General features: G+C 34.7%; 1 protein-coding gene across 1 annotated transcript; it reads right to left on the bottom strand.

The window, feature by feature from the left end:
• Positions 1 to 5406: 5406 nt before the first annotated feature.
• LOC149580020 (L-ascorbate oxidase homolog) lies at positions 5407 to 11882 on the bottom strand. The gene is made up of 10 exons (XM_089788422.1): positions 11827 to 11882; positions 11574 to 11673; positions 10734 to 11095; positions 10363 to 10472; positions 10008 to 10278; positions 9698 to 9800; positions 8818 to 9181; positions 7522 to 7890; positions 7351 to 7429; positions 5407 to 5792 (listed from the first exon to the last, which is right to left on the bottom strand). The coding sequence occupies exons 3-10, from the start codon at positions 10881 to 10883 to the stop codon at positions 5595 to 5597; spliced, it is 1644 nt and encodes a 547-aa protein (XP_089644548.1). The 5' UTR covers positions 10884 to 11095; positions 11574 to 11673; positions 11827 to 11882; the 3' UTR covers positions 5407 to 5594.
• Positions 11883 to 12998: the final 1116 nt, after the last annotated feature.

Here is a 12998-nt window from a genome sequence, read left to right as displayed (position 1 = left end):
TGCCACCATAATAAACAAGTAGGGAGAGATAGGGTCACCCTATCATAGTCTGCTCTCCCCTCCAAAGTTCTCCCAAGGTGAACCATTCTCTAGCCCCAAGTAATTAACAATTTCTATCATTGATTTAACCATCCTTATAACCTTTTGACTAAAACCAATCTTAACCATAACTTCATACAAGAAGGTCTAGTTGATCCTATCATAAGCTTTAGAGATATCAAGTTTCAAAGCCATACTCAGATTACTGCTCTTATCCATAGAGTGAAGCACCTCATGAGTGGTTATGGCTGCATCAAGGATTTGACACCTCAGAAAAAAACCCATTCTGGGTTTTCCCTATGAATTTATGCAGCAATGGTTTTAACCTGTTCACCATAATTTTATAAAAGATATTATAAGTGGTGTTACATAGGCTAATCAGCCTGAAATCAGAGAAGGCCCTTGGTTCTTTGACCTTAGGGATCAAGGAAAAAAATGTTTTATTGAGTTTCTTGAGAAGCTTTCTAGTTCTAAAAAACTCACGAGCAACCCAAAGTAGATCCAATTTAACCACTTCCCAAAAGTGTTGAAAGAAAGCCAAGGGGGGAAACAATCAAGGCCTAGGGATTTATAGGCTTTCATAGAGAAGATAGCTCTATGAACTTCCTCCTCAATAACCAACTATGTTTTCCTCATTCTCCTCCACCAAGATCACTATGGGCATGGAATTAATTAGCCATCATCTGTCCTCCTCCTTGATATTTCTGTGCTCCTCTTTATAAGAGTTCTTGAAGTAAGCAATAGCCCAGTTAGCTATCTCTTCAGTTTTAGTGAGCTTCATGTTATTATCATCTTTAACAGTGTCAATCGTGTTTCTCTTTTTATGGATCAATGTCGACCTATGAAAAAAAGCAGTATTCCTATCCCCCAGCTTGAGCCACAACACCCTTGGTCTTTGCTTCCAAAAGGTCTCCTCTCTGATCATCGCATCTTTCCAAACCTTCCTATAGTTATCCTCTTCCAGAATCATATCTTTTGAGGCTAAGCCTTCCCCATAGCTTTTTGGAGCTCCTCTAACTTCTTTTCAACCTTTGCCTTAGTCTTAATGATATCCCCAAAAAATATTTTCTTCCAAGGTCACACATTCCATCTAACATTCTTCATTTTAGCAGAAAATTTGTACACAATTGTTCCTTCCACACTAATCCTCCACCATTCCACCACCCAAGTACTAAAATTAGGATGAGATTGCCACATTATTTCATATCTAAAGGGTCTTGGGCCCCCTGGGATGCTTCTTTCCAATTAAAAAAGATGGGAGCATGATCGGAGACCGTCCTAGGTAATCCTGTGAGAGAGGAGGAAGTCAGACCCTCCCAGCCAGCTGGGACCAAAAATCAATCCAATTTGACTTGGATAAGGTCAACTCCCTTCCTATTGTTCAACCAAGTGAACTTCACTCCATGCCTCTCCATATCCATTAAGTCATTTTTATTAATGAATTGAACAAAATCTTGCACACGATCATTAAAATCCACCATTCCTCCAACCTTCTCTGAGGGGTATAGAGGGGAGTTAAAATCTCCCATATATAAAGTATTTTTGTTACGAGAGAGAAAGATAGGCAACTCCTCCCATAGACAATTTCTTCCTTGTCTTGAGTTTGGGGCATACACATTAACAATATTCTAGATCTTGTCATCTTTCCTATGTTCAATAATAAGATAGTTTTTAGAACAATGTATAAAATTTCCTTTACCAGCACTTGGGTTCCATAAAGTGGCCACACCTCCTGACACTCCCTCCACTTCACTATAACAAAAAATAGCACCTAGCCAAATATAACTAGCAATACATTCCAAATTAGACATAGTCGTTTTAACTTCCTAGATCAGAAGGATATCAATTTTTAGGTTAGACAGCTGTTGCTTGAGGGAAAACTATTTTTGAGGGCTATTCAACCCCCTCATATTCCATGATAGAATGATCATTTTCTACCTTTTGTCAAGGACTCCAAGGTAGGTTTCTTGCCACTAGCCACCTCCCTTGGCATCTGCTTCGTTCTTCTACTCTATTTCCCAAATTTCCCCACATCCATCTTTAACTCTATCTCCACCTTAGATTTCCTTGATACTCTTGTCTGCCTTCTCTATGTGTGCCATTTCCCCTCCATGTCCTCTAGCGTGGCCAGTGATTTCTAAAGTTTATCAAAATAGATAAGGAAGTGCACAATCATGTCTAATTAAACACATAAAAATGTCAACTAAAGTAAATTAGAGAGCTACAAAAGATTTTACAATGTTCTCAAAGGTTGTCAATACCATTCACATCAACCATCTCTTATTTTATTTGAAGGAAATGAAAACTTGATTGTGTACTTGCATACTCCTTATAAAGCTATACAAAATACCAAGATTTTTTTTTTTGCATATTTTGATGAATTATAGATGTCTAAAACATCAAATGCAATAACATAACATGATTTTTTTCTATAACTCTTGATAATCAATATACTTTTACATTATACCCTCTTCATTTCACCTAAGAACTATACTTTTATCATTTGAATTTTTCCTATTACTAAAATTTATCACTTTCCAATATATCTTGCAATCTTAAGTTTTATTTTAATAGATGAAAAATCTTTATTAAAATAATCAATGCTAAATTTGCTTTTAAGTTCCAATTTACTTTTAGTAATTTCCCAACCACTAGAAGTGCATGTCATCATTATGAGTGAAATGTCATATTAGTAACAATACAAATTCTTTAAAACCACCACCCCTCTTAAATATAATGTAGTGGGATTATTCTATTCTGTCCAAGTTGAAACGAGGAAGGAGTGGGGCGTTGTAGTTTTGGCTCATGTTGACCTTGTGGTGCATATAATGAATGATGTGTGGAGATTAAAAAATCATCTTAATATGAGGAAGCATATAATTGCAAGATCATCCATCACTTTATATTTATTTGTCTATATCTTTTATTTTTAACTACATTCTCTACATTGAACTTAATTATTTATTGTAAGTAGAATGGTCATTTAAAAATAAATCATCTTATGATTTATACATTTTTAAAGTAATTTATAAAATTATTTATTTATTGATTTTTTTGATCGTAAATGGCCTAAGCCTTTATATTATATTTAGATGCTAAAAAGATAGTTAAACTGTTCTTTGTTCAAACGGGCACTGGTAGGAAAGAATAGAGTAAGAAAACCTCCAATCTTGCCCAGGACCAAGGTCCTATATTAGATAGAGTTTAAAAGGGGCATTTCCCACTATATTCCTAATTAATGAGATCTTATAGTGTCCAATGATTAGATCTGATATTGACAGGAATAACTTTTCTTGTAGTATTCAGCTTGTCTTCAAAATTCAGACTAATGATGCTAGTCACGACTGCATATACCTCATGAGATAGTCCTTCTACTAACCTACATTCAAAGACAATATTTCTTTCCACAAGTATTAGTAGTATTAGACCAACAAGAGTGAATGAAGAGATCCAACAAGATTGGATAGAACCTTTTCTATAACAAATTTAACACTTTTCTCCTTAGCTATTAGTTTATTATGGGTTGGTAGAATACCATCTAACTTATCAATTTTTAATATTTGTGTCCTTTTAATGTTTATACGCACTTGTAGTGTCCAGATTAGTGAATAATCCATGCATACTATATTGTACTATATTGAGAAAGATTAGGAGTGATCAACATTTTCCATTAAAACATTTCATTACCTCTTTGTTGTTGCTTACTATAGTTTATTGATTTATTTCCTTATATGTTTCTTTCACATTTTGAATTTAATTCAAATCTGATTTTTTCTACATGAATTGGAATGTGTGGAATGTAAGCTTGCAAATTGATATTACCAATTTCTGAAGTTAATACCAAGATTCTGACATTATTCATACATTTATAAGAAGACCGATATGCATAGCCTACAATCATCGTACAGATATTGCAAAAACTAAAAAACAAATTCATCACGAACTATGATTCTATTTTGAAATTAGATGAACAGGGGTTACATTAATATTGATTGCCTAGGGCAAGTGAAACCTATCAGAATTAGAGAAGAACAGAAGCAAGGAGAAAGGAAGGGCCCAAAACATAACCAGTACCCAAAATACGAAGGAGGAGGAAACTAAGAGACATAAATTGATACCAATTGAAATACAAATATTCCAAAAGGCAGGAAAGGAGTACCAAGAAGAGAAAACCTCCAACTAGCATCTGAAATGATCAAAATTCTACATTGAAAAAAAACTATCAGGCAGGGGACACCAATAAACTGTAACCTTCCTATTTCCAGTACACCATGACGATTTCCACTATGTCCTTAGGGTTCTCGACTTGGAAGTTTGGTAGAAATATGAAGGCACTTTTCTCCCTACTGGACTTTTCCATATCCGGGATACAAAAATCTAAAGCTTCTAGGTTATCAAGCTCCACTCTTGGTTGAATATAGGAATTGAAGATGTTCTTGAGCCAGACCTTGCTATGGTCTTCTAAGATCCCTCTCCACCTAAGAAGAAAATGGATGTTGGTTTCCATTTTTGGCCTTTCTTGAAAAAATTAGGCATTATCTTGGATTACCAAAGAGAGACATCTAGGGACAATGGCTAGCTCAAAGCTCCCAAGCGGATGCGCCATGCAAAGCTCTGGGAGAGGGATCCTAAGTTTTTCATCTATACTCTAAACAACTTCTTCAAGACCTACACACCAAGTTGGATTGAATACATTATAGAAAAGCCTGATAATTGCCCACTTCTCCACTTTGGCTTTGGCTAGACAACCTATAAAGGAACCTACAATGTCGCTATTGGTTTTCCAAGAGAAGTCATAACTAAAAAAACCTTCCCCTAAGACATGGTTAACAACAATCCTAGTCATGTCATCCACAGGATTTAAAAGATGATTCCATCTTTCTGGTTTCACGTTACCTCTAAATGCCATGGTACGAACCTTTGAGGAATGAAATAAGCTAACATTGGTTTCCATACTAAGATTGTAGCTAAATCAGGCTCAATAGAGTAGGGAAAAATAAGCATCAAGTACCGAGATGAATATAAATAGTAATACTAACGATCTCAGAAGAAGGATCCAAAAGAGCCGCTAATACTTGACATCATCTGCTGATGCCATCTACTGGAAATCGAATAATGCTGATATATGATAATGCCTAGACTTACAAATAAAATCATTATTATATAAGTGATTAAAAATTAATTGAAAATATAAAATAATACTATTAGATTAAAAATTCATACTATTTTATATACACCATGTTTGAAAAGAACATATTGATTTTTTTTCTCTTAAAAATACATCTAAAAGTATTTATTTACATTAAATACATATTTTCCATTCAACAACAATCTCTTGAAAAATGAAAAAGAATGAAAAAACTATCATTTTGTTTTACCAAATCTTTAATATCATATTTATAATATATTTATTCTTCACTCACTTTGTTGAACTTTGATTTACATTATATTAAATCACAAATTTTAATATCATAAATTGCTTTCTTACAAATTTGAAAATAATGGACATTACAACTCATCTTTTATCTGGTTAAAAAATAATGTTTAAACCAATGTTAATGAGCAGAATTTGCTCTACCACAAAGCATGGCATTAGGTGGCATCTGATCTTCATTTTGAGAACCATCCTCGCTAGTTACTCTCATATACAACTCTTGACCCAAGTATCGCCTCACACAATTCTCACTCCTTATATTCCACATGCCCACATTGTCCAACTCCATCATTATAGCTGTCCATGACTTGGGATACACCTGAAATGCATCAATTATATTATTAACTACATTAGTAGAGATCAGTTATTAATTCAGGCTAAAGGTACAAAAAAAAATATAGAAATAATGAAACCAAAATAAAGAGAAAGGTAGAAATTCTGATATCTATAGGGCAAAGATGTGCTGTACATTTATAGATGGAACTTTTCTTCAAAATATTAAAAAACTATTTCATAAAATGTAGATATATAGCACATGATTTTAAAGATAAAAATAATTCAATTACTTATGCAATTTAAACTAATACTAATAATTTTATTATATAATAATAAAATGAAAAGTTTTTGTTTGGATAAATACTTGTAAAACACAATTTTAGATATATTTAATATAAAGAAAAAGACAATTTCACAAAGAACAAAAATTGTAATTACTAATGAATTTTAAGGTAGATTTCATTTTATATAATGTGATGTTAGTAATAAAAATAATAATAAGAGTGACATCATATCATTGATACATTCTATAATAATAATAATTAACTTAAATTATATAATAAGAACAACATACAAAAATTGTTTGATCAAGTTAGATGTATCTAATATAAAATAAAAGACAATCCCAAAAATAAGGACATTCGTTTGGTTCATAATAAGTCTACAAGTATAAGGCAAAGAGCCTACAACACAAGTCTTGGGTTGAAATCTACCTGTGCTTAATAAAATAATAATTAATACTAATACATAATAATTAATGTTGACTTGAGCCTCTACTAATTTTTTTTTAAAAAAAGAGTCTAAAAGTATAATTTCAAATTATAAAGATATAACACATGATATGAAAATAATAAACCATTTTATAGTAATACGTGTGTTATATAATAATGATAACAAAGTGAAAAGTTCTGTGTAGGCACTTATATATTTTATTTTTTTCCTGGATGTATCTAATGCAAAGGGAAATTTTTTTTCAAAAAAAGAAAATTTGCTTGGTTCATGATGAGCTCATAGACTATTTGGACTTGCAAAGAAAAATCTAAAACAGATTAGATTTCCACTGTTCATAGCAATTGTTGTTGAGTTTCTAGATTTTACTGCCTATGGTTTTTGTTTGTATCAAGATTGAAAATTATATTCATAATTCAGTATGATGGGAGAGCCGTGTTTCGAGATTTTAAGGTGCATGATTTTGTGAGCATCAACATTCACATTGGATGATTTATGAGACCATAACAGATTTTGAAATGTGATCTCTAATATTGATATAAAACAAAATCACAAAACTGTTTGATTTATCCATCAAATAAGCTCATCATTGAATGCCTGTTTATAATTAATTAATTAATCATTTTAAAATTATAATACAACAAGATTGTAATTTAAATTTAATATTAAATAATAAATAAATATCAATAAACAGGCATTTTGTCGGCTTCGCACTGATGATAGGAAAAAAGAAAGAAAGAAAGAAAGAAAGAAATGAATAGAACTATTTTCAATATCTTCTACGGTAAAAAAACCGTGCGATATGCAATTAATGAGTAAAACATTTGCCAATTAGATAAGCCAAACATAAATTGGAAATGCTTTAAGATTACCTGGATTGTTGAGCGAGTCACTGCATCAAGCATGTTATAGGTGGATTGCTTGCTTTTGTCCCATACTCCTGTATCCATCCTGATTCCAAATTCTTATCAGATGATGAAAGTGAGCCCATACAAGAGATAACGAGTTTGGGAGATTAAAAATTGAAATGCTATCCTGCTCACCCGACAACGAAGAAAGAGTAACCATTCACATGCCATGTCTGAAGAACAGTCTCCGTATTCTGAAACACAATATGAACAAATGCTTTCTCTACAGTATCAATGACAGGAGTCCCATAGCCCGGGGCAGCCTGTCCTGTAGGCGAATCAGGAACGCCACCGAGGGCGAACACATTGTTAATCTGAAAGTAGTCGGCCAATTTCAGAGGAGTGTCGCCATAAACAAATGAGACGCCATTGACGGCAAATCGCTGCTTCCCACCAATGAGGGGCGCCGTGTTCTGAAGTTGAATTGTTCTTGTCACATTTATGAGGCCGTAGTGGAAAGACCCCTGCGGATTTGGCCTTGCTGCACCAGTTGTCAAATTCCATCTAACCACAAAAAGAGAAACAAATTTTTAATGAGTACTACAACATGATGCACCTGTTGTCAAATTCCATCTGCCCAAAAGCAAATATTCATGAAACTGAATCGGATTATAGCTGAACAAATGCACATGAGGATTTGGACCCACAAACAGAAAAACAAAGTTTAAATGAAGCTGAATCGGGTACTACAACATGGCATGAGATTTGAGCTGAACAAATCGATGTTTACATGAGGACTTGGACCCACAATTAGAAAAACAAAGTTTAAATGAAACTGAATCAGGCACTAGAACAGGGCATGAGATTTGAGTTGCACAAATCGATGTTTACAATTGATATGCACATGAGGACTTGGACCCACAAACAGAAAACCAAAGTTTTAATGAAACTGAATCGGGTACTAGAACAGGGCATGATATTTGAGTTGCACAAATCGATGTTTACAATTGATATGCACATTAGGATTTGGACCCACAATCAGAAAAACAAAATTTAAATGAAACTGAATCGGGTACTAGAACAGGACATGATATTTGAGTTGCACAAATCGATGTTTACCATTGATATGCACATGAGGATTTCGACCCACAATGAGAAAAACAAAGTTTAAATGAAACTGAATCGGGTACTAGAAGAGGGCATGATATTTGAGTTGCACAAATCAATGTTTACCATTGACATGCACATCAGGATTTAGACCCACAATCAGAAAAACAAAATTTAAATAAAACTGAATCGGGTACTAGAACAGGGTATGATATTTGAGTTGCACAAATCGATGTTTACCATCGATATGCACATGAGGATTTGGACCCACAATCAGAAAAGCAAAGTTTAAATAAACTGAATCGGGTACTGCAACGGGGCATGAGATTTGAGTTGAACAAATCGATGTATTCAATTGATATGGACATGAGAAATTGGACCCACCTGATGGCCCGGGCCTGGTTGAAGGAGTAATCATAGTCGAGGGGATCAGGTCCGTCCGGAGGTGAGCCTGATGGAGGTGAAGGTGTGGTCGCTGCACCGTACTGAAGAAGAGCTGTACCCGTCTTCACTGGGTCCACGAAACGGGAGGAGGCTACGATGTAGAAGGAAGTGGAGGCCGGTACAGACTGGTCTGCAGTGACCAGGACGGAGAATGACTGCCCCACGTGAATGTCCAGCGTTTGGTAGTAGTCCTGAAGAGTGTACGAGCCCTCTGTTTCCACCAGAAGCATCCGATGATTCTGGATTCTGAAATTTAGGGTTGTTTGTGTGCCCACGTTTGAGATCCGGAACCTGTAGGTGCTGCCTGAAACCAGAATTTTCAAAATCGCTTAGCAGAAGCATAGACTTGAAAGATATTAAGTGCAACATTTGTAATAGCTGTCGAATTTTTCATGTAAAAAGTCTTTCTTCAGTGTACAAGGAAATGTTTTTAGGGAATGCAGATCCTGAAGGTGCTCCCTGAAACCAGATTGTTCACATTGCTCGGCATAAGCATAGATTTAAAGGATCATAGCTGCAGCATTTGAAATAGCTTTGCAATTTTTCATGTAAATAGTGTTTTTAGTGTACAAGGAAAAGATTTGAGGCAAATTGCTTGGCATAAGCAATTGATTGAATGGATCATCACTGCAACATTTGTAATAGCTGTAGAGTTTTTACTGTAGATGGTCTTTGTTTAGTCTATAAAGAATATTTTTGAGGCAAATTGCTCATCATAAGCATAGATTTAAAGGATCATAGCTGCAACATTGGAAATAGCTGTAGAAATTTTCATGTAAATTGTGTAAGGAAAACTTTTGAGGTAGCAGTATGGCTTTACCGGGTTGAACAGCCAAGACGGTTCTGTAGGGTCCTCTGCCATTGATTGTGATTCCGTCCAGTTGCCCTATCAGAAACCCTGCGTCGAGGGCAGCTCTGATGTCCTGAGAATTGAGATGCACTAAAATGAATTAATGTTTCTGTAAATTTCAGCCAAGAAAATATGTAATTGCAGGGATGGACTAAATTGATTTAATGTGTGTGTAAATTTTAGTCGAGAAAAGATGTAATTGCGAGGATGGACTAAAATGAATTAATGTTTGTGTAAACTTCTGTCAAGAAAAGATGCAGTTGCAGGGAGCTGAAGCTACCTTGTGGTTTCTGTTATAGTAGTCGCTGATGAGAAGGGTGAAATCGTCTGCGGGCGCAGGGAAGGGAACGGGAATGACATCGCGGTTGTGGATCCTGATGCCGCCGTAGCCTCCTGCTGTTCTGTGTAAAAGCAGCGAGGGAGAATAGAAGAAGCTGCCGATCTGATCCTTGGCTTGAAAAGTGTATGTCCAGTTCCGCCCTGGAGGAATTGGACAGTTTGTTCCAAGCACTCCGTCTTGCCATGAGCTTCGCCGCTGTTGAATTCCGTTCCTGTAAAATAATTCCTGTTAATTTTGACAATTTTAAACAGAGGAGCTTAAATAGAAGTGGCTGTAAAGGAAAATAATGGCGTACCATGTGATAAGAAATGGTTCATCCAGATTGTTGTGAACATTTACAGAGATTATATTATTCGTCACGGTCTCTAGCTCGGGACCTGGGAACTGATCGTTGATGGTTATTACCTACAAACACCTACAAATTATTACACGGGCCTAAACTTCTTAAATGGAAAAAATATATTCCTTACTCTCAAGATAAATCAAAGACTTTAATCTTTGATTTGAACATATTTACACAATCATCACCAAAAGTTCTTGCAATCAGTGAAACTATCACGTCTTCAAAGTTCTTTCAATCAGTGAATATATCATGCCATTAAAGTTCTTTCAATCAGTGAAAATATGATGGAAGTTATTTAAATGGACAGAGTTTCCATGGCTCACTTGCTTTTCAACACCTAGCGGAGCGAAATTCGCGTAGGAAACTGTCCAATCAAAATATTGAGACGGAACATCCGCAAATACGCCTGAAATAAGCAAAACAAACCCTAGCATACAACTCAATGGCAATGCACTCAAACAAATGGATCCCATTTCTGATCAATTCACAGAATTAAGGCACAGGAAGCCGATTCGTATACCCCTCGAAAGTTTTGAGCAAATTTCTCTACATCTTCAACAAATCTGTCAACGATCTACAGTACTTAATGATGAACCTTTATGCAATATCCTCTCCTCGGCCATAAGATCTTTATGCATATAAATGCAGCGATATTTTCCTCTGTAATCTTGTATGTTTACATGTTCTGTTCAGAAACAAAGCAGAAATGGTTTCTTATCAATGCGCAGTAAAAATTAAAATGCCGCACACACGATCCAAGTCTAATCATTGAAAATAAACTGCATTCACAAAGATATCACCACGGCTAGATTCCTACCCGGTGCCAAAGCGACCTAAGAAGCACCGGAAAACAGATTTCAAGTTACCTAAATCTAAATATCCAGATTTCAGGCACACGGCCATTCAAGAGATTCTCGATTACATCTGTTATTTTATCGCAATTTCAGCTTGCTAGAGGTCTGTTCCATTTATCTTTAACACAAACAGCAAAATTTCCAACTGCAAATACTTCTACGACAGCATTCCCCACACAAAATCCCCACAAATCCGAGTTTCCCCAATTTATAACAACAAAACTTGATGCTTTCAGTTCTTGAAGTTCAAACTATAAAAAAAATCTAATCTGCAATCCAAATCAATGAATAAAAATACTCTGCACTTACCACTTCGAACTACTCGACAAGCCTCAAGCGATTCCCAAGCAAGACAGATTTCAGAGCTCCCTCACTTCTAGATTCCAGAATTACTTCACACTTCTCTAACCTGAGAAAATCATATAAAATGCTTCCAAACATCAGCAAGAAAGCACAGAAACCAATGCCCACAGACCTAATTTTCTCTACAGTTGCAATTCCTGCTAAGAATCCTGAAAGATTATGAACATGTTTCCTTTTTAACCCCATTATAAAAAATTACCGCAGAGACTTGTCAGACCGTCAAATTCAGTTGAAATTCCCAATGACGGCCGCTGTAGATCCTTCTTACATCACAGTCAATTTTTATTATTGGATGCTGATCTACTGGACAAACTAAACGGAGTTTGTTTTTTCAGTCATCCATTTTCGGCTCTTTAACGGCCGACCACGCTATTGGCGTCGAAAGTAGTTACGTGGCCGTTAATCTTCCAATGATAACTTTGTTTTTTCAATTTATTTTTTCTATAATGTTGTTTTAGTTAGAGCTATTTATTATTTTGTTTGTTTTCTGAATTTAACAAACAAACAACTAAGCAAACCTCGAAAACAAATAGATAACAATAATTTTAAAAAATATTTGATATAGAGTAAAAACTTGAAATTGGAATTTCTTAACATTATCATATTTTTACAATTCATTTGAAATAAAATGAAATTGTGCATTGTTTTTTTAGCATCAATGTTTTGGATCACATTGGGTTATCTATGAGAGAATGTAAGAATAAAATAGCAAAATTTCATTGGAATTTGTTTTATTAAGAATCAATAATTGAGAGGTTTTCATTGGCTCAAATTTATCTCGGAGACTTCTTTGACTAATAGTCAAATTTGAGGAATATTTTATTTCATAAAATTTGTCTATGACACCTCTTTGGTTAAGAGGGAAGGATTGAGGAGTATCGATCGAATTCATCCATGATACCTCTTTGACTAAGAATCAAGGAATAAGATGTATATGCTCACTCAAATTCACCCTAACATGATCTCCACCTCATCCTTTGTACTTAGCAAGGTCTATCCTTAGTGGACTCATTAAAAACTATTCAACCTAACAAGCATACAAGAACTCATTGACAATAATACTTGTATATTAAACCATGCAAATTTTTGATACTAACAATTTTGATTAAGAGCTACAATTTGTCATTGGGGCAAAGAATAAAAGTAAGAGACGAAAGTTGATAAAAATAGCTGATGGATTAAAGAATTGACAGTGTTAAAAATTTGCATGGTCTAATCTATAAGTAAGCACTTTGATTATTATGGATTGGAAATTTCATGAACAATAACAAAATTGATTAGAAAATTATCTTAAGGTTATGCCATCGAATTTCCCTTGTCATTTTGGATAGTTTGTATGGTGCGTTCAACTCCTAGTTTATTTGAATTTGT

This window comes from Cupressus sempervirens, chromosome 1 (genome assembly GCF_028749045.1).
Source record: "Cupressus sempervirens isolate cs-2001-9-10 chromosome 1, ASM2874904v1, whole genome shotgun sequence".
NCBI classification, from domain to species: domain Eukaryota; kingdom Viridiplantae; phylum Streptophyta; class Pinopsida; order Cupressales; family Cupressaceae; genus Cupressus; species Cupressus sempervirens.
Note: the sequence above shows the minus strand (reverse complement) of the source record. Positions and strands in the feature narration are given on the sequence as shown.

Coding starts and splice junctions, on each gene's coding strand:
- LOC149580020 (XM_089788422.1), bottom strand. CDS start 10,883: ATGGGATCCATTTGTTTGAGTGCATTGCCATTGAGTTGTATGCTAGGG. Junction 10,473..10,733: donor CGCTAGGTGTTGAAAAGCAA/GTGAGCCATGGA, acceptor AGGTGTTTGTAG/GTAATAACCATCAACGATCA. Junction 9,182..9,697: donor CGTCTTGGCTGTTCAACCCG/GTAAAGCCATAC, acceptor TTCTGGTTTCAG/GCAGCACCTACAGGTTCCGG.